This window comes from Nomia melanderi, chromosome 5 (assembly GCF_051020985.1).
Source record: "Nomia melanderi isolate GNS246 chromosome 5, iyNomMela1, whole genome shotgun sequence".
Taxonomy (NCBI): domain Eukaryota; kingdom Metazoa; phylum Arthropoda; class Insecta; order Hymenoptera; family Halictidae; genus Nomia; species Nomia melanderi.
The window spans coordinates 17,107,927-17,133,892 of record NC_135003.1 but is presented as its reverse complement, the minus strand read 5'-3'; the positions used below and the strand labels follow the sequence as shown (position 1 = coordinate 17,133,892).

The window sequence follows — 25,966 nt, the reverse complement described above, 5'->3', positions numbered from 1 at the left end:
GAAGCACTTTCGGATAGGTTAATGAAATTACATTGTTCCTCGAATCAACCGTTCGTTCGTTCGTTCGGCCGGCCCGACATAAATTCTCGCGATCGCGTCTCGTTTAATTATCGGTTACACGGACGTTTCTGCGGTCGTAATTGAAAAACGGCCGGTCGGAATAACAGCGGAAATGCTTGTCGCTCGGGGGCCGAGCGAAATTTCATTCGGGCCGCGAGCAAAAAACGCGAGTAACGAACTCGAAATTTCGTTCGAATAATTGTTCCTTCGTTATTCGAAGTATTTGTATCGGTCGTTACGCGTTGCGTGTCTTGTTAGTCGCGCGGCGGTTTCGCGGCGTTGCTCGGGTAAACGAATAAAAGGACTCGACGCGGCGAGCGGCGGATAATGATCGATATTCGAAACTCCGTTCGCGTTCGGCGGAGGATACGCTAATATAAATAATTAATCGAACATTTTTAGGACGGACGTTCGATCGATCCGCGCCTTTTCAACTCCCGAAGCCGGCGAACGCGAAAAGTAACAAACGAGCTCTGACCTGCGCTCCAACACGACCGGTAATTAACCGGGCGCAGTTAATTCTCGCGCACGTCATTTGCGCGGCAGGGGAGAGACGGGGAGCGGGGGGCGAGCGAAAGAAAATACAAGTCTTCTTCTCTCTTCTCTTTCAGCCTCTCTTTTTCACCTTTTCTCTCTCTGTCTCGTACCTAAAATATATGTATATATATGTATTTGCCTAACGTGTACAGCTACACAGTCGTTTTACATTGAAAAATAACTATGCTTACACTGTAGCCTACGAGGAAGTATTGCATACGTTATGCAGTTCCCTTGCCGCGCCGCGGCAAGGACGATCGCCGCATCGGTTCGGGATTCTTTGGCCGCGCGTAATTTCACAAAAATATTCCTCTCTTATCTTTGGTTTTCGATTATGTATATATCACGTCACTAGCGGGTGTCCCCTAAATCGTACTCGAGTACGATTCATACTTGTTCACATCGCGCGAACTGTTCGCTTCGAAAATGGCGCAGCGTTCGCTTCGTCTTCGTATTCTTCTCGATCTCTCCGCGACGGAGACTTCATCCGGTTTTTCTCTGACTCGACTCGCGCTGTTTTCAAAACGAACCGCTCACGCGATAATCGTTTCGTGTCTATCGTGTTTTGATTCGCGTTTGTTCGTTTGATTTCGTCTCAGTTTTAGAATTAGCTGGGAGCGCAGCGCGGCGCCGAGTCCGGCACCCTTAAAATAATTCGAAGCTCGTCGCAGAAATCAATGGGTCTCGCGGCAGCGAGCTTTCCAGCTGCTGATAAAGCCGGGATTCCCCGCGGAGCGCCATCGACGGACGATACTGTCGCGACCGCGGTTCGGAGGTCGTGAAAGTTCCGAATCGACTGGAGTCCGAGCGGAGAGTCTCGAAAGTCTTAGGACTCGGAAGAAATACGAAGCGATAAAAGTGTCGTAATTAATAATCATATTCAATTTCAAACTACTTGAATATTCAAAGACGTCCAAGACCTTCGAGACTCTCGAATATACCGCGTCGATCGAAACTGCTCAATCTTTCCCGATTTGGAAGCCGCTCAAGGCTCTTCGAGTTCGATGCTCGTCTAAGTAATTTGAGACACAAGTTCTAACCACGTGGACACTTGAAAGGAAAGATATCGAATGCTCATCGATGTTCATCGATTTCCCTGATCCCCGGGCATCTCGTCATCGGACGAGACAGTATCTCTCCGTCGAAGCGAATTGCTAGCTAGCTGAAAGAATGCGGGATCTTGATGCACCCTGTATAATAGCAGGACCTCGATTAACCGGGTTCGATCTACACGATCTGTCCGTCATCCGGTTAACCAAAGTTCCACCGTGACATTTCCGTAATGAGGTCGCTACTGAAGCCAAAAGACAATCAAGTTTCTAAGTGACAAACTTACACGCGATACAGTTCACATCACAGAGTTCAGTCTGCGTCGACACGCGCGAAGCTCGATCGAACTAAATGTCGCGATACTCAACTGAATCTACTGAGAACTCCACCTGCCCCCGGACGAGACACTCGTTGTCCAAGTAGTTTCACTTCCGAGAAATGCTTTTACACCTCCCTTACGCTATTGTTGTTCGATTACCCATGAATTAACCAGCAGAACTTTCTATCGTTACAGTGACATTGATCGATTACTCTTAATACTGATTACTTTATTGATATCATTATATATTACTAATTACGAATAACCTAATACCGATTTCAGCTTAACCCACACTTGAGTGTTCTCGCGTACACGATACAAGGAACTGAGATTTTATTAAAATCGTAACGCTCTCCGAAGACGAACCCCGAACCAAAGACTGTCTCATCCGGGGGTTGACTACAACAATCACCAATCGTAATCGTTATTCCCTCGTCACCTACCCCGTCGAAAGACAGCAGTCTAGACGTTATAAAAAGTGAGTCGAATCGGCGATGCCTCGTTCCCCGGCGAGGCGAGCCCCGCGGAAGGGAAGAGTCGCGTCGCGTCCTGGCGAACGCGGACCAGTCGAAATCATATCAAAAGGAGAATTATCAAAAAGACACAATTCGAGTCGAGTCCTTCCGTCGAACTTCCCCTATGCCGGAGGAAGCACCGCTTCAGATATATCGCGGAAGTCTCTAAAACATCTTATAACTTCATTGTATATGTGTATATATCACCGTATATATTCATAGTTCATATGTACGTGGACACAGGACGAGTCAGTCACCTGGTTACAATTCGTTCGCATAAATCAAACGTAGCAAATATATAGTATACAGCAAATAACAATGAGATAGTTCTTTCCTATTTGAAGACGACGAACTTTCAAGGACAGAGTTACGAAAAATGCCCCTCGAACTCGTGTTTCTTTAAAAGTCACGGTCCCTAGCTGCTCGTTAACGAATTCATCGATTAGCATCGCGGAAACTGACGAAGCGAGTTACGTCTACCTAAAATATCGTCGATTCTCGGGACAGGACAGATCCCGTCCCCCGCCTTGTTTAAATCGTGTGTTCCGGCGGCTGTTCATCGACGACCTTGAACGTTCACCTTGATCCAAACTAGAGGCATATAAATTACATAACCTTGCGAAAAAATCGAAAGCCGGTACTATATTAATTATGTAAAAGCTTCTTCCGAAAACTCGTTTCGCCGGTGAGACCATAATGTTTCGAACCTGTAACGAGACACGACTGACTCTTCCTGTACGCGTATGTATTTGTATATATATATATATATGTATATATATATTCTCTCTGTCTCTAAATCTCATAACGAATATGTATATGTATATATATTTATGTATATATGTATATATCAGAACTTTGGTTTTGTCTTCGGTCGACCAGTCGGATTCAAAAATACTCGAAAGATTTCTATGGAGTACACTTTCTAAAGATACGTGTCAGCTCGGCCGGGAGCCGAGTCGTCACCGTCGTCGTCGTCGTCGTCAACGTCATCGTCGGGCACAGCCTCGGACGTGCCAGTCTGTTCGCAACGATCCTTCCGATAAACTCTGTAATCCGCGTTCATTCCGTTGCGCACAACCCTGTACGACAAATTCAGATCTTTCTGTCGAAGGACGATTACTTTCCGCGCCGAGAACGAAGCAGCGGTTTCGCGCGCGCTTCGAGGTGGATTCGAGATTTTTTAGAGACAGTAGCGATCCATTTATCCAACAGAACTTTGCTGCGATCTTCTAGATATATATTGTTCATTCGGGCAGAATATATTCATAGAGATGCTCGTTATTCGGAAAATCTATGCTGAAACCTGTAGTTAGGAAAATTTCATAGTACAGTGAAAGCGGTGATTTAAAACACTTTTCTAGGACGTAAACGGTTGATAAAGGGCGTTAACAATAAATTATATGTACAAGTATAAATGCAGTTACACGAATAATAGCTTAAACTGTCTTTCGATTCGACAGATTTGGATAAATGGAGCTCCACTGGACTTCGATTAGGAATTACGCAAAGTATCTACAACACGTTGTCCCTCGCGGAATATTCACCGATCAACATCTCGCATCATTGTTCAACCTTATTCTACGTGGTGCGTAAAATACAAACAGTACAATACAGATATTAATAAGTACGACAGAGGGTTCGATCCCTGTGAAGATGGAGAACCGAATGTATCCCAGCAGGACGGACAACGTGCTACGAGGTCTCGCGAACCTTACGGTTCGTGCAGCAATCTATCTTATCGACCGAGATGAAATTCAAACGTACGTCCTCGGATATAGTCCGTGCATTGTGCGTGTACAGGTTGCGGTATTGAACGTGGAAAGGGCTAAGAAACGTATATCAAATTGAAAATCGACAGCTAGACGGTAGGAAAGTTCTGCCTTCGATTCGGGACTCCGGTGAATCCTCCAAGGAAGAAACGATATTGCTTTGTTATTTAACAGCGCAACGGAATGACGCCGGATGCGACATTTAACGAACTCTTAAATCTATCCAACTATCAACAGCGTTTACAGATAGGGTGAGTTCCCGTACGAAGAGTTACATTCACGTTCAGAGATCGGTCTACGTGTTACGTATATTGAAGTGGAGTCGCCGCGATCCCTTTATCGTCGATTCCTTGTGCCCGGGCAGATTTATTTGTGCGAGCCCTTGTCGTGGCACACGATATGCACCAGCCTCAGGTTCTTCATTGTGAACAGATTGTCGTAAAGCTCGAATATGTCCTCTTCTTTGGCGACATCCTGCGACGACAGTTGCAGCAGCTGCGGTATCAATGTCCTGGACCTCTCGATCCTGGAAATCGTACGAAATAGTACTCGATCTTCGTATAAAAGTCCTATCAAGTTGAACTATATTATTAACGAGTCTACATTTATTAACGCTGGATTCATGGAACCCGTCAATTTGACGGATACTGAATTTTTTAAATATCCAACAGCAGTTTAAGTGAATTTTGACTCGTTCAATTAAGCGAATGCATAATACTCTAGCTTTCAAGCTACAATTCTTTAGATCTATATAAACGAACACACAGTTTTCTATAACTACTCAAATCTAGAGTTAATTACCAGCAGTTCTTCATTCAACCCTGTGTACCTGAAACTTCCCTAACTTAAACAAACTTCTAAATTCTAAGTAAAGAAAAATATATTATCACAATAGCCTTAGCATCATGCGAAATTGAATATCAAACGTCAAACTTCAGAATGTCTCCGCGCGGAACGAAGAATGTCTTAATGCCGCCGCGGGAATTCCCAATAAAATCCTCACTTGTGATCGAAATTCCACGTGGAGAACAGGATGAGCTCCTCCCTCGATCTGTAAGGGTTGATTTTGTGCCTCTCCCCGTAAGCGCAGCTGTCCGCATACCAGACGCCGCCGCATCTGAACTCCCCTTTACCGTCGCACATCGCGACGCACGGTTGCCTCTCCTTCGTCCGGACCTCGTAAGGGCAGTTGTCCTCGACCTCCTCCTCCTCCGACCTGGGATTCAGTTTCGCCTTCTTCTTCGCTGTTCCGTCCACGCAGGACAGATCGGTGGTCCCGAACAATCGGTAGTACGCGCTGTCCTCGAGGCGGCTCAGCCTGCAGGGGCAATGATCGTAGCAGGTCGGCGAGTCCCGTTCGTCGACGGATTGCGTCGAACTGATCGGCGCCCGCGTTCTATCGAAGTAGTGGCCGAAGTAGTGGTCCTCCTTCAGCTGCATCTTGAAGAAGGCTATGGCGTACAGCAGCTGCTTCTTCGCGCGTTGATCGTTCGCGAACGTCTCCGACGACTTGATCTGGTCGATCGTCTTGTACAGGTAGCTGCGTATCCTGTCTTGGCACCTGCGGTGCAGGTACGCCTCCTGCGGGGAAACAATTCTATAAGAATGATTTGAGCCGTTGGAAACGATTTGTTGGTCTATTATGAACAGGCGAGAGAAAAGTTGAGATTTATGGAGTTTCATTAGACTCGATTCGAATTAAACTTCGCTAGTAATACAAAGGAGTGTTTGAAGTATTATTCTATTTTATTTTATGAAAATTTAGAGCTTGCTAGAAAAGTTTGCAGAATATTTTTGGAATCCCGGTTTCCGAGGTTCTCGAGAGAATCCCGCGAAGCCGTTGATAAATATCAGGATTTACTGTTATTAGAGAGATTAATCGGTCCACGTACTCACGGAGCATTTCAAGGTCCCCAGCTCCGCGAGTTGATGACGGGACTTGTTCCGAGCAACGAACGGTTGATGCAATTATTAGCGAGCTAATCGAAATAGGTCAGCACACGGACGAATACGATTCGCCGGAAGCAACGCGGGGCAGAGCTATTGTTTTCGACAAATCGTGCGGGGAATTGTAGTTATTGTTCGCTGGAATAGCCCGCCTATTGACGAAGACTTAAAGACCAATATATAATGGCTTGAAATTTGTCTGTGCAACGGTGCGACTCTTCGATCCACGAAGAAGAGGCAGGAACCATCGGGATATCCGAGTGAAAATGTTTACTGGCGAGGGAGGCGGACACGCTGATCCCGATGATGATCGTAAAAAAGGGGAGAAGGTCGAAAGGGGAAGGTAGGCCGCGTATTTCACCGGCAAAGCCAGCTAGCTGATCCCTCCCTTAGACGCGAGGATGTTTGGTATTAGGGCCAGAGATATATCGAACGGAAGATTGGCCGAGGGACTCGCGGAAAACAGGGATTTCCTGATGGAGATGGAAGGATTACTCCGGTGATCGAGGAATATCCGTTGTATCCATCATTTTTTCGACCTCGCGCTATCTGCTGTCCAGCAGCTTGCTCCTCGTATCTACGGAAACTGATAAACAGAGCAAAGAAAGCTGATAATACAAGCATGTCAGCTGAACCTCCGTCGAAATAGAGTTTGCTCAAACTTCAAATTATCCGAATACCTTTGGAATGTAAAATACCATGTCCGTCGAGGTTTAACACGGTTCCTGTTTATTTATTGTTCGCCGAGAACATAGATTAGAGGAATAAACTGCTGAGGTTTAATGAAATACATTGAGAAACTCAAATGTTTCTGTTCGAAGCAGCCTCTCTGCACTACGCGTGAAACACGACTAAACGCCGACATAAATCCGAAGAATTTCGTAGCAAACGGATAGAACTCTTCTTTGCGTAACCACGGAAAGTAAGGCGATACTTCGGTATTTCTTTGAATAATCGACGATTGCGCAACGGCTCGTCTTATTAGCTAAGCAAAATGTTTATGTAAATATCGAGCCAATGAGACGCCGTTCGCTCCGTCCTGAAGCAACAACAACATCGCTCGTGGGAAGGGAACGCGTATAATGATTCGATGAATTAGGAGACTAATATTTCATTCTATAGACGTGAACTCGATTATAAATTTTTCTACTACATAGTCCGTTTCTCAGAAGTATTTAAATATCTTTCAGTAATTTAAATATTCACACCAGAGCTGAATATTTTATTGCGCACGGTGCATCTCAGCGCGGAATAATTAAAAAGAAAAACATTCTACTCATCGTCCAAAATTTCACGATCTATAAATATAATCATCTCTGTCTTACAAGTCGAAACTTTATAAAACACTGGAAAAACTGTCGTTGGAAAAGTAGCTTTTAAATGAATATTTAATTAGATATATTCCATTTTTCTAGAGAAATCGTGGTCGAACAGAAAATTACCCAGACGCAACGTTGTTTTCATTGATAAGATAGTTGCTAGTCGGATGTCTGGAATTCCAGGCGGACGTACGGCAGGCATTAGACGGGCAGGCATTCGAGGATCGCGAGTGAAAAACAGGATCTCACGCGAGCCCGCTATTTGCCGCAGAGACAGCGATAACGAACTAATTAATTATTCCGTGGGAGCCTTAGACCGAGGGGTCGAGATTCCGGGCTGAAACTTGACGCGCGATAAATCGCCGGCACAGTGAAATTAAAGTGGAGGCGTTGTAACGTTAATTAGCCTGAGCGATATTGGACGACGCGAGGGAGATTCGCCCTCATTAAATTGCATTACACTGTCGACCTAGAGTGTCTAGTGATGTCGCGTGTTTAAATAATTTCAGATAAACGGGTTACCTGCAGACGCCTCTCGCAGAGACGCTCATTGCTACCCACCAGCGTCGGACGTTATTCCAATTCCGTTGATTAAATATCTGCGTCAACTAATTACTCGAATTCATCGTTATCCTGTTTATCCGAATCGAACGAGAAACGACAAATTACGCAGGTAAAATCGCATCTTTCGCCAGGCGAATGGGATCCTTGACAGAATCTGCGCCAGAGGATCATTTTTTAAATAAACGCTTGAAAGGTGTAAAATAAGGCACTCCCTAACCTTGATCACCGGGAGTTTATAGTAAGTTAATTTATGGGCGTCCTTCATTTAGCGGGAATAGCTTAATCGTGACACTTCCTTAAGATCTTTCGCTGCATTCTGCTCTCGGGTTCCGACGTTCGGAACGCTGCTAAATTATGTGGCCAAACTTCAGCGGCTTATTCGAGCGATCGTGTCCTAGTTGGACTAATATTTTCTTTCGGAATTACGTTGCTCGGCTGCCGCAGGAAATTAAAATTAAATTTGTTCCTTTACCTTCAACAATTTCAATCCCTCCGCGAAAACCGGAGGGATCGGGAGATCCCTCAATTACTTTCGACGGTTCACGTGAATGAGGACATTTTGTCGTACACGTAGTAACGAATTGCAATACAAAACGAAGCGTGAAAACTAGTCCGCGCATGCGGGCTGCATTGAGGTTTCCGTAGGCCCCGGGCACTCTTGCATTCGTCGGTAGTCTCACTTTTCCCCGCAAAATGTGGTTCAGTATTCAACGAAAGAATTCCAGCTATTATCAGAATCCTAATTAAGTGCTAACTATAATAAGTATTTAACTAGTAACTCGCAATCGAATCGAAAGCTGCATTTTCAATCTCACAGAATCCGAATTCTATCTAAACGATCACGTACTATAAATCCTTACCGATTACTAACGCAGTTAATCGTAATTAAACTGCAATTTAAACTAAAATCATTACATCGAGGCTTAAAACTGCATTTCCAATTTCCCAATTATTGGAAATTTATGCATCGCACCACAATTGAAACGGAATAAGTGCGAAGTCGATTATTCAAAAATTATCGGGGCCCCTGAAAATCATGAGAAAGCTGACGCAAGAATCGACGCATGAGAACAAAACTCACTTTGGTCGTATAGTTGGTTTCCAGACCGCGGAACCAGTCCGGGTGCTCGTCTCTGCTGGTGAACGTAGTCTTCGAGTCGTCCTTGTTCAGTGCGCTATTCAGAATGGCGACCTTCGCCTTAAGGTTTTCCGTGAGGAACTCGGACGCCTTGTCGCCGGCAGTCAGGAAATCGATGTTGACGCGCCTCAAGGTGTCGTACAGGAGGTCCGCGTCTGTAAAGTGAACGTCAGACATCTCGGGCAAATCGTGTTTCACCTTCTCGACAATGAAGCTCGCGCGGAGAGTGACGTCAAAGGTAACGTTATCCCGAAAATGATCTTTCCGCTATCTTCCCCTTTGCGGGAAATCTGGGTTTACCTTTTTTAAATGCTCGTCGCGGTTTGCACAACGGGGAGACTCATGAATTGTAAATGTACAGTTTAGAAACTCGAAGATATCGATCTCGGACATCGATCCGCGTTTGATACGCTGTAGATCGACACGTTGTTGTACACTGTTTCAAAACACACTTGACTGAGTTAAGATTCATTCTTCAAGGACAGATTCTAGCTTTTCTGGATTCTTTATTGGAAAATTATGCTAACAGTGTTTACAAGTCTTTGTACCTCTGTTGTCGATCGCCTGAGTCGTGATCTAATCTCAGTGATTTTATTTCCGCCGTTAACCCTTAGCAATTCTACGTCGAGTCAGACTCGACATTCTATTTTATTGCGACCTCTACCTTTTAACAATTTTTTCTATATTTATTCGTAGTATCACAATTGTACCATTTAAAGGTAACATTTCAAGGACTCCCGAATATTCTTGAATAAATAAATAGAGCGTCATGTTAAGCTGTAATTGAATGAACTAACGTCGACGCTGCGTTCGTCAAACGTGATCTTTTATTAATAGACGAATGATGAATTCTAATGGATTTATTCAAAGAATAAATAGTAATAATTCTACTGACCGCTTAAGACTTTCTCGCCAGGCCTCTGAACGATTAACGTTGTTTGCGGCTCCAGCGTATAAAAGTATTCCTCGTCGATCAACGATCCGTCGAGTAGGAAGACATTGACTTCAGCGAGGTCATTGGTTACCTGAAAATCGTGAAACCCATGCTCGAGTTAAATTCCCGAAATTTTCCTGATATCACTGATAACGAACATGTTCGTTCAGAAAGTAGGATAAATTCTTAGTCGAATCTACACTGGAATTTTAACCAGTGAGATCAATATATAATCTTTAACACTAGGTTTACGGGCATCTATTGTACACTTCATTCTATTATTCCTAAAAGAATTGATGTTTATTTAGATCGTGGAAACTGGAGATTCGATAGTAGGTAATTGGGGTACATGACAGTGTGATCGCATCAATCAAAATCGGCGTAAACATTTACAAAATAACATTTCTAAAATCCAATATGCGTCAATTTCACGCGTTCCGTAAACCTAATGTTAAAGCGACAAAGCATCTTTTGCCCAATACGATCGTTCGCGTATCAGGCCGAAGAAATCCATATTTGCGCAATGTCCCGCAGTCAATTCGTCGCAATCGTGTTCCTTCCGCATTGTATTACCGGCGCGGTGCCGCTGCCTAATTAATCGAAGGGAAGAATTCGCGACGCGACAAATACTGGGCGTGAATCACGGATACGATGTATCCGTTCGCAGCCTTTTTCGGGTAATTGTAATATTTGCCCAGTAAACATTCTATCGTCCACTTAGCCGGTTCTGGTAATTGCGGGAAATTCTTTCGGAATTACTTTCCCGGGCTCGGTTCCGGCTGGTTGAATCGCGCGCGCGGACCATTTGTTCGCTTCGGTCGCAAATTGACGCCGTTCAATCGAGTACGACCGCTTTAAATCGAAGCTCCTCTAGCTGGGCAACTGTTTATACGCGGACCGATTCCTTTGAGCAGCGATTCGCCGAATAAAAATGCTGCTATGTCCGTGAATATTTAATCGCTCGCGTCATTCACGGGTGAGAAGAAGATGAAGGACACCACTCAATAGTTTTGTACGCGCATCAATTTCAGCTGCGCGAAATCTCAATCCATTCGCGTTTCTTTTCATTAAAGACGTCAGGTTCATTGATCGAGCAAGTGCTCGAACACTTCCGGAAGGCAGCGTACGCAAGGAGTTTCGAATCGGTTGAAAACAAGTTTCGAAATTCATTCAAACTTCTTGAGTGGCCTGTCAAAGGAAAAAATGGTTGTGTCGATGGAACGAAATGAAAGCAGGTACACTGTAATCTGTGTCATTAATTCATTTCAAAGGAGTAGTTCGTTAGAAGCGTCTAATATGAAAATTGGACGATTCGCAAAGGAAATGTGAATCTATCAAATTTAAGTCAAGAATCCAGAAATGTAACTCCTTGAGAGTAATCGGGGATTCCTAGATCTTTATTATTATATATTATTATTATTATTATTTATCTTTATTATTTATCTTTATCTTTATTCCTTGATCAATTACATAGACATCAATGCCATTCAACTATTTTGCTATTACCAATGTGTTATCTTCAAATGAAATTTCCACCTGAAGTAGAATGGAAAATTTTGTTATATTTCTTACAAATTGTAAAATATTACACGAGCTTAGTAGCAAAAGTAAATAATACGCCAAGGGGTTAACGCGGTGAGACTATCAACATGTATAACACGTCAACAGCAATTTTCAAAAATGCGCGTGGCACGAATTCCAGAGCGGATGGTCAAGAAAATCAATCGTATTAAAAAAATTCTTAGCGATGAAAGGTCAGACCTCGCGTTCCACGAGCGAAAGTCCGCATCATCAACAACTCCAGAGCGGCACCGCGCGCGCATGAACATCGCAATCAATTGTCCGCGTGGCGCACACTTGGCCCGGGTGCCGGGATGAACGGGGATCGGGTGCGCGTGTCCCGTCTCCCGAGCTGCGGGATCGAAGAAATCGAAAAAATCTTGGCTGGGTTCGCGCGCCGGGAGGTTTGGCCGGCAGGTCTGGGTGTCGGTCCAGCGGACGGACGACCTTGACATTGGAGGCTGCTCCTTGTCCGTGGCCCGGCTGGTTCGATAGAGCTGCACACGAGGCTGCAGACGAACGCGAGATCCGGCTCCAAGGTCGCGAGCCCGCAACCGGATTAACCCTGCCAAGGGAAGGGTTACTTCCCACCCACCCCATCGCGTTCCTTACATTTCTTGCTACCAATCGGATGTAACAAACTCCGAGGGAATTAATTGCCACCGAACGTATCGATTTCAACCCCTAACAAGCCCCTAGTGGTGGACACCGTTCCAAATTGATTTGTGCGAATTGCTTTTTCTAAAGACTCGGTGTATAGATTCGTATTCATGGTAGTTATAACTTGTACAATACAATGGATTATTATTTTAGTGCAACGATTAACCCTTAGCACTCCAGGTTGCTTTGTAATCCATCAGCAGCTGCTAATTTTATAGGATTCCTAGCGAAAATTACAAATGCAACATTTCTTCGATCTTTTATTCTCCTTGGCACGAAAGTTGGATGTGCGGAAAATCGAATAGTTTTATCTTCATCGCGAGTCTCACTCGTCATAGCTTCGAAGTGTCGCAGTTGCAACGAATCGCAGATTCCTCCGAATTTCTATATTATCGATAATAATATCGATCAGGCGTGATGGGTTGCCAAGGGAATCACCTGGCAAACGGTTGAGGTTACTCGAATAATTCCAGGAGTTAGCGTTGTGTGCGCTTACTTAGCTGGCTCGATGTTTGATCGTGGGACGAGGCGGCACGCGCGTATTTACCCGAGCGGTGCTCGCGTTGATCGCTGGAACCCCGAAGAAAACGTTTCCCTTGGCTCGGTGCTTAAAGCACGGCAATCCGGAAGCGGGCGGGGTCCCGGGTGACCGCGATTCCACCGCCTCATGCGGATTTGCATCCGCGATTGCTATGCCGGAAGCGAGCTCGGTCCCGCAGTCGGCTAATTAATCGGTGCGGAAAGACTGACGGTGCTTTCGCGGCTAGGCGAACCTTCGCGTCGCCGCGGTACTTTTTCAGACGCGGACTGCCAGCTTGCGGCCGTTACCCACAATTCGTTACCCACGGATCGAAACGAACCACTATTTTATTATCAATTTATTATCTACAAACGAAATTTCCACTTCAAGTAGAACGGAAAATTTTGCTGCGTTCCTTCCAAATAGTTGATAGCAAGTAGCGGAAGTAAATACGCCAAGGGGTTAACCCTTTGCACTCCAAAGGTGCCTCTCGGTTACCACTTGATTTCCTACAATGAAGCTATAAAGTTTGACATTTAATATTATACTTCATATAATGCATCAATCTAAGAAATATCGACGTAAAATAGCTTTGTCCGTCGATTCACGTGAATTCCTCGTCGAGTTGGTTTCACGAAATATCGTCTCATCAGAAAATGTTGAAATATTTCTAGTGAAAAACTTCGGAGTGCAAAGGGTTGAATATCGATGATAGCATAACGGCCGTTCGTTTGGATCTGTGCGGGAAAAAATTGAATGGCAAACGGTTAGAAATGGGGCAGGTTGATATTTATTCTCTTCCGTTCGAATGGCTGCGTGGGGAAGATTGGAGACGTTCTTCGCATCGATTTTATGAATATTCGAGATGATACTTGGCTGGCCAAGTTTTGTGATTTCATTTGCTTGTCCTCCTTTCTTCTAGGCAATTTGCTTGTTACCTTACGGCCTGGCTCGAACACGGACATTCTCCGCGGAGAGTGACGCAATAGCACTTTTAGCACTCGCAATTCAATATTTCGTCGGTCTTTATTACGCGCCGGTGCTAAATGAACGATCACCGTACAAGCGTATCGACTACGTGCGAATTTACCGTGAAAGTCTCGATTTTTCGAATAGCTTCCCCTCGGTACGTCACGTCGTTTACACAATTTCTCGGCGCAGGAAGCGCTGCTCCGAAAAACGGAAGGAATCGCGTGCACAGGAAGCTCGTTGCATTGTTAAACGCCGCGAACGACGAATCGAAGGCAAATCATTGAAATTTACAAATATCGTTCGATGTAAAAAGCGTGCCATTTTGTTCGCTGTGACGTTTGTTTTCCGACGGGAATGAATATTAGATAGAAATAATTGCACCGGGGGGACCGGCAGAAAAACCGTCGAACGGAATAAATGATATTCGAACCAACGAAGTTTCATTTAGCGAAGCGAAAATAGAGGATCCTATCGATATTTCTTCGCCGGCAAGCGGCCGCGACTTTAAAGGAACATTCGATCGGATTAATTGTTTGAATTAATGGATGAAGCGGTTTCCCGTTCGTCACAGCGCGGCTCCAATAAAGTCGCGGTCGGCCCTGACAGTAACGGATGAATTAACCGTCGCGCTGCCCGCCAGCGTGTTCCCCGTTGATTACAAAAATACGTTTTCCAGTTTGTTTGCTCGTCGGTGAATCAAAGATTAAATCGTTCGCGCGATCGACGGGCGGAAACGTCAACGGCTATCCTCTGCCAGCGACATAATTCGTGCAACGCGTACACGCGACGCGCAGGTTTTTCAAATAAATTTGCCCGGCCTCTCTCCATTCGGATCGTTGATCTCAATAGTCCTCAATCACGTAAAAAAAACCGTTTTCCCTTAACAACGATCTCGGTACCAAAGACGCGTCTCCCCTGGAATCGATGAATTCCCCGAAAGCCTTTGAACGTATCCGAGCGTGCGTATTCTTTGACTTCCAATCTTCGCCGAGCGAACAGTCACCGGATGATTAATATTCATTTGTCTTTATACCTCGAACAGCGTCGCGTCGATTGCTCTCCACGGTCCCGTTCGAGACGCGATTCTCGCAGTTCCCTCGATCTGCCTTTTGATACAATTTCCAATCGCGTCTGAACTGTCGTCGGAAACTTCGTCGGAATACGAATCTTTTCTAATTGCTCCTCGCCGGTCTCTCTTTTCCTGCACTTGTTCCTCGTTGAATCGATCCGGCGATCGAGAAAAGCAATGCTCCTCGCGATTGCGGCGATTGTTCGAAGCAGTACATTCTCTTATGTAACAATGAAATATTCGACGCACCGACTGTTCGCAGGGGACACTGAAATCGCTTTTGCTCGAAGCAATGCACACGAATAAGTCACAAATTGGACGCTGATGCGATTTTTATATACGATTTCTCTCCTGAAATGTCCACTGACTCTGCAATTTGAAATTCGTTGTTCCCGGTACGAAGGGGAGCTCGTTTCGAGCTCGTTCCTCGGCAAATGAAATATGTTCGAAGGCAATACAGCAACCGAACGTAAGGAGAAGAGGGTCGTAAATACCGGTGCTCCCGCGAACGGAACGATTCCAGTCGGTTTCCAGCGATTTCCCGCGGACGGAACCGAGCGCGATCGTTACGGAATCCTCGAACCGGCGACAATGGAACGGAACAGACGAGTAGGGCGTTACAATTTTTACTGGAGCCCGTGCACGGATCAGCTGCGAGGCTTTTATGACCCAGTTTTGGCGGACAACTTTTATTAGAACATGTAAAAGCAAGCGGCGGTGCCGCGATACGGGTTTTCATCGCGACGCGGACGAATCGGCCGAGAACGCTCGTCGCCCTTCGAGCCAGACGAGATCGATCGATCGCGCGCACACACGTATATTTACAGGGTGTTTCCGAAATCCTGCTGCAATCCTGGTGTAACGGTGAACGAAGAATTGAATGAAACTTTCGTTAGAAATTGTTCCATCGGCGAGATAAATGCTAAGTTAATTAGCACTCCAGATGGTTTTGTAATCTATCAGCAACTGCTAATTTTTATAGTATCTCTGGAGAAAATGAGAAATTCTATAACGTTTCTTAGATCTTTTATTTTTCTTAGTGCAAAATTTGGATGCGTGAAAAATCTAATAAGTTTAGGGTAGTTTCTTGAAGATTCATTAAAATATTTAATATTATTCCTGGTGCAATATCGGAGCCTACAGAGTTCAAAGGGTTAAAGTTAGATGAATAATTTCAGATTGAAGTTCCACATTACCGAACAATTAAGTAGAACATCTAGAATAATTGTTTCGTAGACACTTCGCTGTCGGGATGATGGAGGTTCCTAATATGTCTGTTCATGACTTACCACTTCCACTTCTTAAAAATACCAATGCGCCTCGAATGAACTGTGGAAGTTTATAACATCGAAAATGAAATTTTCCATGAGAAAATTGTACTGTTCCTCTTTGGCGTACTGACATAATACTTTCACTCTGGATGCCCGTGTAGATTCACCATTGAAACATCCTGTATACGTGTTCATAGAGGGAAGCCATGCATTAGGGACGCGCGTGGGCGTGAATCGATGGCTCGATACTCACGTTCAGCTTCGCGCAAGCTTTCCGTTTCAGCTCCTGGAGGCTCCTGCAGGCGACGCCGAACTTCCGCGTGCGGTTCACATCGGTTACCTTGTAGCCCTTCAGCTGAAACAACGGGGAACCTTTCAGAGGAAACTCGGACCGCTTTAGGCTCGATTCACATCATTCGACCCATACACTCTTTGACAATAGAACTACCGAGCATTCGATACTATTGACATTTAATCTTCGCAGACATTGTAGATATTATAATGAATATCCGGAGAAACAGAAATGAAATATCCAAAGTAATTTTAAACATAGTTTCAAATAGTATGACGAAAATCCGAAGAAACATATCTCGGTGAAAGTATTTATTTTTAAAACTACTGTGGAAATATATTTTCAAAGTATCGGTAATTGCGAAATAAGGAAATTGAAAGCAGTCTTGTTTTGACTGGTACAGTAGTTCTAGTGTTAAAATTCTTTCAGTGCTTATAGTCCTCGATAAGTAAAGGACGGAACAATAGTCCGAGCAAACGCGTTGTAAACAATTGAACGATATTCGATCGACAGCTGACCGATAGTGTGGACGGAGCCTTATTGTCGCGTCGTGAATAGAACGTCAATGTCACGCGTCCGCGGCGTGCACAGCGCAGGGAAGTGTTTGACGAAGTTTAACGAGATTTTTATTCTATTTAGAATCGCGTGCAATCCCTAATCCAGTTTTTGCTGCAATTAATGTAACACCATTGGAAGTTGTTCCCTTTTTCTCCCGATCGCCGCGGCAACTTTTTCGACGCGGTCCGGCGCGGCCTTTGGAATTAATAGGCGACGTGTTTCATGGAAACGAGCGTTTCGTTCGTTTTACGACGCTCAAGGCATAATAATGGAAAAGCACTATGATTCACGGTCGCGATAAATTTAATGCGAATTTAATATCCGAAACGTCTTTCCGAAATTTCGTGCTGAATCGGTTGAAATGCATGGAAACCGACGAATCACTTTGGACAGCGAGGCAACGGAATTCGCTGAAATTCTCGCGTTTCTTTTAACCCTATTTGTATTCGCTGGGAAATGGGTTAATAGGGCAAACACATTTTTTTCTTGCGTTCACAGTCGCGGCAAATTAGTTCATAAAACATCTACACCGGCGTAAATATCCGCATTCTAGTAATGAACAATGGCGCTCGTGACGAAACGTTAGTTGCCAAAATGGAAACCCCCTCGTTACAGAGAATAATACGAATAATGCCAACGAAAATGGAACAAGTAGCCATTCTCAACGTGATTAAAGCAACATGAACAAACGAATATTTTCACCTACTTACTGAGCAGTACCGTTGAAACATATTAAAGCTCCAGTTAAAGTATCAATATTAGCGTTTCAAAATCGAATGTCGCAAATTAATGATTTAATTATTCAAATAACGACAGTCTAATATATCATTTTCTATTCTCCTGGTATTCAAAACTTAGATGCATAATTCTTTTACAGGAAGACTTCATAAAAGTTTAACAAATTCGCAGACGGTTGATATACATGCGAATGGTATCTCCGACTATGATAACGATTTCAATCAAACAATTTTCCTAGGAGTAGCAGAGTAATTCAGGAAACACGTACAGCTCCAAAAAGGAAATGTTCCCGTTCGCCGGTGAAACTCAGCGCACGTTACAAAGTAATCGGCCACTTTGTTAAGGCTTTATTTAGTAGACTCCGCTGTAAGATTATATTATTCACGGAGACCGCGGACACAAATAAATCAAGACGTCTACTTGCAAAGTCGGCCGGGACAAGAGCAGCGGCCGCTAAAAGTTTGATAGCGCGCGTGTAATCAAGAGATAAAGGGAACTCCCACAAAGGACGGTACAAGATGTAACGTTACCGTTAACAAAGGAGCATGGGAAGAAGTAGCCATTATTCCTTAAGACGCGGCTTTCTGGAATACTCGGAAACTTCGGAAACTATCCTCAAACGAGGGACGACAATTCTTTATCGATTAACGTTACTCCGTCTCTAGAGCGCGGATATTTATGCGGCCATATTTCAGACAAGTTTTCGAGTAAAACGCAACGCTCGACAGAATTTAATACACTCCGAGATTATCCTTTATCTACCGAAACTTTTACCGCGGGGAATTAAGTATTAACTCTGCTTCCGAGAAGTACATCCACAAAAGAACCAAGAGTTCGCCCGAGTATCCGCAGGTTTTATGTACTCGCCGGTAATGCTCGGTAAAAATGAATATCTCGAAATTCCGTGCTCAACGAAACGATGAATTCAATGGAATTGATACAATTACGATTCTGATTACAATTATTTATCATTTCCAACTGAATCACTGTGAAACTGAAGACTCCGTTGATCGCTCCTGTATTCAACGTTCGCTTTTAACCAGTTAAGTGTGGAACTTAGTTTGAAAAATCTCATTGCGCGTGCATTAAAATCAAATAATGAAGTGTATACTGGTTAAATGCAAGGCAAATGCACTTAAAATGAGTTACATGTTTGTCTCGAAAAATAAATAATCCGTCGTTGAAGAAGTTAGCACCATTAAGAGTTTTAAGACGACGCGTATACTCGTCAAACACACTTAACTGGTTAAAAGCGATCCGAGCGACCAGATAAAACGTTTCCGACGACGGGCGATCTAAGTATCTGCCGACTCCCTTGAGCGAAATTCGTTAACGGAGATTCGCGAAGGGAAATATGAGAGTCGCAGCGACGGGACAAACACGGGAGACCGACTTCCACAGGACCCGGGACCAACCGGGGGGATCCATTAGCGTAACGAGGGAGGGCTTAACGAAATCGAGGAAATTCCGACGAGCCCCGCCGCGGGACTGGTCCCGCGTGACTCGATAAGCGAAGTCACGAAGCGACTGGGATCGAAGGTAGATTAGCGAGCGCATAATTGGCCCGATAGTGTTCAAGGTCCCGGCGAGCGAAAAGCCGCGTGTCACAGTTTCTCCGACTGACCCACATCGCATTGGGCGAGCGACATTTAATCGTGGTCACTCGGCAAACCAAACATCAGGGATTGGGCGTCGCACGTCGCGTTGCGTCTGGTCGAGTCGAGTCGAGTCGACTGGAATTCTGTTGGTGAAACACGTTTCTCGCCTGCTCGCGAGATAAGCCCTTGTCTCCGCGACGTCTAAATGGGAAATAATAACTGCTCTGATTATATTACTCGAGTTGAGCCACGAAACTGGGGACAGTTAACCCTTTGCACTCGAGCGGCGCCTTTCAATCATTTGATTCGACCGAACGAAATGATCAAATTTAAATAACTTCCGTAGCCTAGATGCACGGTTTATCGCTCGACCGATTCGTCTAGAGCTCGCGAGGAGCATTCGGTGCAAAGGAGATTCGCATAGATTCGATGTCAAAGCGAACGCACGCGAGTAGCAGTGCACGCGACGCGATACATCGACGAAAGAGCGAGGACGAGTGATTCCTGGTCCGACTAAATTAAACATTCATTTACTTCCTCTGCTCCGCGCCGCGGTTTTTCTGGTTCCCCGTGTAGAAGAGTGCCCGCGAAAATAACTGTTTCCCTCGTACAGGGAATTAATTCGTAAAACGAGAATTCACCCTCTCATTACGCGCGCGTCGTAGTTAAACGGTTAAATCACCTTACCGCGAATGAAAAATAAAATCGATACGCACTCGCAAGAACAAAGGGGAAAGACAAAGCGATTACGCGCGATGAACATCGCGCTGCAGTCGGGAGGACGGTCTCAATGTTAATTCGCTGAACTAACGAATTTGTTGAGTGCACGAGTACCGTAAATGCGAACTTGAATGCTGGGGAGCACAATCAAATGCAATGCGCCTCCGGGGGAAAGCAGCGAGGAGAGGAAAAAGGGAAAACGCGGTTGAGAGGACACGGAGAGGGGAAGAAGAAACGAAAACGTAGGAGAGAAAAACGGTTCGCGGAAACGTTCGAGTATGAAAGGACGCGGAGCGCGTTTAAACGCGGAGAAAGGTTGCCGAAGACGTATCTCGGAAGAAATGGAATTAATGGCCGGACGCAATGGGAAAGGATGCTGCGTGTTTCGCGGAGCGATGATAAAAGCTCACCGCTAAATCGTAGCCACGAGAATTACGCGGACGATAATTACACTCGAGGTCCGCGGGATCGCTCTGACCTCCCGGTTCCCGTGATGCAATCTCCTCTTTCTCGAACGATGACTAAAGCGACACGAGACCCGGCTCGTCCTTACAAAGTCCACACGCGTGACCTCGAACTTCGAGTTTCGATTACTTTCGTTGAGTCGCCCGACCAGTCGCCTACGTGATTACAGGCTTGTTTTTTTTAGCTCGTCGATCGCTCGTCGATGGCCATCGACGACCGGTGCTTCCGAATTGGAAATAATTACAATGTTCGAGATGATTGATATCGAAAAATATTTGGCGGCTTAAGTGGCCAGCCAGAAGAACGCGAGAGCCGTAATGCCGAATAATTAATGTCGCTGTTTATCTCCGCGGAAGAATGAGCGATACGAAGCGCTCAAGATGCTCGTGTCAGTCGACGTGTTAACGAATCCCCATATCTCGAGGAACAGCTTACGGCTCGAGTGTCGTTCCGATATCTTAATACCGAAATGGTATTTTCGCGGGCGTCTCTGTCGCTCGAACTCGCGCGACCGTAATTCGTTCTGCTGTCGAGGAGGATCTTCGTCATCGCCCGGAACAAATGTTTCTTTGACAATGACCGAACGGCGAGTGTAATGGAACTGTCAGCGAGCGGAACTATCGTTGGAAGTCTAACCCTTTTCAAACTACGGGCACGTTCGCATCGCTGTATTTTTAACGCTAGATTTACGGAACGCATTAAATTGACGCGTATTGGATTTTAGAAATATTATTTTCTAAATGTTTACCTACTATCAAATCTCCATTTTCCACAATCTAAATAAACGAGCATCAATTCTTTTAGGAGTAATATGAAGTGTGCAATAAATGTCTGTAAACCCAGTGTTAAATGTATTAGAAACTTGAATTTACTCGTAGTTTGCAGTTCAAAGCAACGATACACCATTTTATTATAATAGCTGCACTAGTATCGCGATTTTATTTTCCATTGGAATCCTCGAAAGAAGCCACTTCGAACTTCAACTCTGACTTACGTACTCGAGAACATTGTAAGTTTTTTAAATGGTCGTTGAGATGCAAGTTTAATACTTTATAAACCTTAGTGTTTACCTTTAACCTTTGTATACTGCATCAATATGTGAAATATTGAAAGAAAATAGCTTCAGTTCCCTAATTCATGTGTGATTTCTTAATAAACTCATTTTAAAGAATCTCGCCTACATCTAGTTAGAAAGTGTTGAACGTTTCAAGTGAGAAACTTTCGAGTGCAAAGGGTTAAATGCTCGGTAGTTCCAGTTCTAGAAGTTCGGTTTCGTTCTTTCCAATTGGAACTCGGGACGTCGAGCTTGTATTTCAAATTCGAGAGGAGAAATACATCGAATATATTTTCCCACAATGCGAAAGTGCCGAAATCTGCTGTCAAATATTGACACGCGTCAGCCTCTAAATCGCGATACCCCGATATGGGGAACATACGTCTTGGGGCGACTTCCTCTAGGAGCGTGCATACAAGCGAGGTGATTGAAAGGAAAAGTTTGAAGGCGATCGCGGCACGGGTCTGTCGATAGCTCAGCTTTTGATTGGAGAGCACGGCGAATGGTATCGCAGATCAATAGACTGCGGATCTTTATGTATTTATACTTCCCCTATTTTGCGGCGACTTTTCAACTGGTCTGGACACTTTGTTTTGCATTTATTCCGATAAAATTCTGATGAAAAACGAACGGGAGGAGCAGCTAAAGAATTCCAGGCACTCATATTCTACGATGAAAAAGTGAATCATACACTATCGATAATTCTCAATTTATTCAACAGATTTTGAAAAGTAATTTAGAACAGCCTGAATAGTCATTGATTCACGATATAACACCGTTATTCACGAACAAACGCTATCCAAAATAATAAAGCAATCGACGATGTTCCAAAAGTATACAGTTCATCGAAACTTAAAATTCATTGAAATCAGTGAATTAGTAAAAGATCTAGGTACAATTTATTTGTCGCGATGAAAAGTTTCAAAGTGTTTTCAAGAGATGAAACGTTAAGACAATGGTTCATCCACGTTTAAACGCGATCACGCTGCATACGACCGACGCGGTAGTCAAGCGTTGATGACAAAACAAGCTGAGATAAGCCGCGAGAAAGCCGTAAGACAAGCGGCAAGGAAGTTCCTTGTCTCGATAATTCCCACAGTCCGCAGCTGGCCGGCTCGCGACCTCGGCGTCAGCGAGTCATCGCGATTCGCTTCCGACAGGCAAAAGACTCTCTGATTTCTCGCAGCACGATGCTTAATCATAACGCGCGGAAGGATCAAGCTCGCAATCCTCTCGTATTTCGCAGTTCCAAGTCAAATTCATTCCGCGCAACGACCGTACGACCGACCGTTTAAGCCCGCAGGAAGATTTATGTCACCGTTTATAACCACCGCGGCGGTCGTAATGTCAACACTTCACCTATCATCATTGAGCACTTTACTCGAGATTAGTCTTTAAGAACCGAGGATCCGCTAATGAACTCTTCAACGACGGTAATACAGAATAACGCGATGTAATTTCTTTCGCAATGATCTTCCAAAGAAACTAACCCATTGATAGCCGCGGTTCACGCCCGGAAGTTGCTTGAAAACACAACTTCCTCTAACTAGACAACAGTCGAAGACCATCCATACGAAACAGTTAATAAACTCCAACACTAAAGATGAAAAACGAAAAACAATAAGAAACGTTAAAAATTCATTCAACGCGTCAGCTGGTCTATCGAAAACGATCATAAATATAAATCAACGGTCCTCTGAACGAAGCGGTTAAAAAACGCGTTAGAAACTGTTAAGACAAACCATACTCCAGCCAACTAAAGGAAAAACGCAACGCTGCCAGCCATTGTTCACAGCGCATTCTTTGTTTACCTCAGTTCTGACCGGTGCCTCGGTGAGTCTTCGGAAGCAGCCGGCGATCAGCGACATGGTCGGTAGCTGGAGGGACCGTGGTGGCTTCCGGGGCCGAGTGTTGGCTCGTGCTGGTCTAGTCCGGCGAGCGAGTCGAAGAAGGGGGCCGGACCGAGCCGAGCCGGGCCGGGCCGGTTCGAGCGTGCGGATAATCGACGGTCACGGAACAGCTGTCGACCTTCTTCTTTCTTCGACCCTGACAGTGGTGCGCTTATCGGTCAGCTGGCGGAAGTGGAGAACCGACGCGAACCAGCGGAGCGAGCGGCGCCGCGCGAACTGGCCGAGACGAAGAGGAGCCTGGTGAACGACGCTCCCGTGGAACGGGCACGGGGCACGGGGTCAAAGGGGAAATAAAAGGGAGCTAACTGTTGCAGTGCCGAGCTCTGCCGCCGCTCGGTCCCGAGCCGCGCGTCCGCTCCGCCGCTGGAGCCACTACCGAGCAGGGATCGTGGCGAGAAGAGGGTGCGCGGAGAGAGAAGAAAGAAACGGTACTACCGTGAACGGACCGCGGGGAAGGAATGACGCGACGCTCGAGATCAGCCTCGAACCAGAGAATGCACCGGGAAATGCGCCTGCGAGCTGCCAGCCAATCTTTCCACGTTCCTCCGCCCAGGTGGCAGCATCGCGCGGACACGCTGCCGCATTACCCGCCTAGCCTGTCTGCTCGGACGTCCTGCGCCCGTGCCCGATCCCGGCCTCGCCTCTCCGCTCCGCCAGTAATCTGATCAGATTTATTTTACGTACCGGGTGGACCCGTGAGCAGTGACTAGGAGATTCTTATTGGAAGGCTGCGTTCCTCGTAAGCCTCGCCTGGAGGATCTTTTTCAGGGAACCTCTTTAACCCTTTGCACTCGAGAGGTGACTCTCAGTCATTTGATTCGACATGAAATTACAAAGTGTTATATGTAATATTAAGTTCCGTATAATCAACATGCGAATTATTTCTATAAAATAGCTTTGTTTCTCATTAGTTCGTTTGAAATAATGTCATCTACGTCTCACAGGAACGTGTCGAATGTTTCTGGTAAAGGGTTAACCCTTAGCACTCCAGGTTGTTTTGTAATCTATCGGCAACTGCTAATTTTTATAGTATTCCCAGTGAAAATTAGAAATGCTGTAACATTCCTTCGATCTTTTATTTTCCTTGTTAGTACGAAATTTGGATGTGTGGAAAATCGAAGGATTTTAGGGTAGTTTCTTTAAGATCCATTCAAGTATCTAATATTATAACTGCTGCAATATTGGAGCCTACAGAGTTCAAAGGGTTAACCCTTTGCGGACGAATAACAAGAAGCCAGCGCGAAGTTTCTTTTTTTTCTATTGATTATGCAATTGGTAGATAATTTAGCTTCGTCTGTTGAAGGTTTCGTCATTTCGAAGAACCTTCGTGCAAAGGGTTAAAGGCTGCTGGGAGTATTTAGGTTTTTATTTCGTAGCTTTCGTGAATAGTTAGCTATTTCAATCTTGGTTCATGTTTTTAGATGGAATATTCAAATTTTCGTAATCGCGATTTGGTAGTTATTTAGATGTTTTCGAAGCTGTGTAAATATTTTCTTCCGACGGAATTCAAGATACGAGTTTTGTATTGGAGTTAACGTAATCGAGTTCAGTTCGATATAAAGGGGCGAGTTAAATGACGCCTTTGGTTTTTTTGGTAGAGGTTCGATTTGATTTGTCTAAAATAATGACGGAATGCGTTAGCCTTTCTTTCGCCGCATGATTGCCGGGACACACTGTACGTTGAGTGTACGTGAAACGCATCCTCCGTCACTTTTACCGTCCATTAAGTCTCCGTTGTAATGGTTGACACGATTGAGGAAGCGAACTATCGGTGGCGCGAAATCTTTCAGGAATATACCCTCCGCAATCTCTCGGAATGCGGTTCAGTTTTTCCGTCCGCGGTCCGGTAGGCGTGCTCCGCTATCGCGTAGCGGGCGTTTATGTGAAATCAATGAATTTAATCAAGATAGGGCTGGAAAGTGCGCACAGATGGGAACCGGATTCATATGAAATGTATCCTTCGTGGTTCTGGATCGCATGGCAAGCTGCAACAACGTTTCTTCCATGGCTTATCCATAAGAATCTTATTATATCCGCGCGAGATATATCGAGGCTGGCCATGAAATTAAAAAAGGAAAAGAGCGCGAAGTACGCTGTTACTTCAAGGAATCGCCTTTGAAGTGTGTCAACGATTATAATTACTTTCCATCGATCTAGCGACAATGACGATAACGAAAGTAGACTGCGCGAGGCTCGCTCGACGCAGGAAATTCTAACACCGCGGAATATCGGCTGCGCTTCGGTCTCTCCTTTCGTTGCACGGAACGGGATAACAATCCTTTGCACTCCGAAAAATGTCTCTCGATAAATATTCAACACTTTCCAATGATTAACGATGTTTTCCAATACCGACACACAAGGAAGCATTATGTTAATGGCTCATGTGAAATTTCATACGGAATATTCAATTTTGCGACTTCGCTGCAT

General features: G+C 44.9%; 2 protein-coding genes across 5 annotated transcripts in view; one reads left to right on the top strand and one right to left on the bottom strand.

Moving 5' to 3' along the window:
• Positions 1-650: 650 nt before the first annotated feature.
• Drep4 (DNA fragmentation factor-related protein 4) lies at positions 651-24,026 on the bottom strand. Of its 4 annotated transcripts, none has more exons than XM_031971057.2 (6): positions 23,441-24,026; positions 16,458-16,559; positions 10,114-10,243; positions 9,162-9,373; positions 5,254-5,831; positions 651-4,776 (listed from the first exon to the last, which is right to left on the bottom strand). In XM_031971057.2, the coding sequence occupies exons 1-6, from the start codon at positions 23,495-23,497 to the stop codon at positions 4,617-4,619; spliced, it is 1,239 nt and encodes a 412-aa protein (XP_031826917.1). In that variant the 5' UTR covers positions 23,498-24,026; the 3' UTR covers positions 651-4,616. The 4 variants fall into 4 exon arrangements, with proteins under 4 accessions (XP_031826917.1, XP_031826916.2, XP_031826918.1 ...); XM_031971056.2 differs by lacking the exon at positions 23,441-24,026 and adding an exon at positions 23,120-23,370; XM_031971058.2 differs by lacking the exon at positions 23,441-24,026 and adding an exon at positions 18,323-18,613.
• Positions 9,329-25,966, top strand: part of LOC116424536 (very long chain fatty acid elongase 7) — a 53,247-nt gene continuing 36,609 nt past the window's right edge. The window contains exon 1 of the mRNA XM_076368078.1: positions 9,329-9,456. The gene's annotated coding sequence lies outside the window, so the exon portion shown is untranslated. The remainder of the gene's footprint in view (positions 9,457-25,966) is intronic.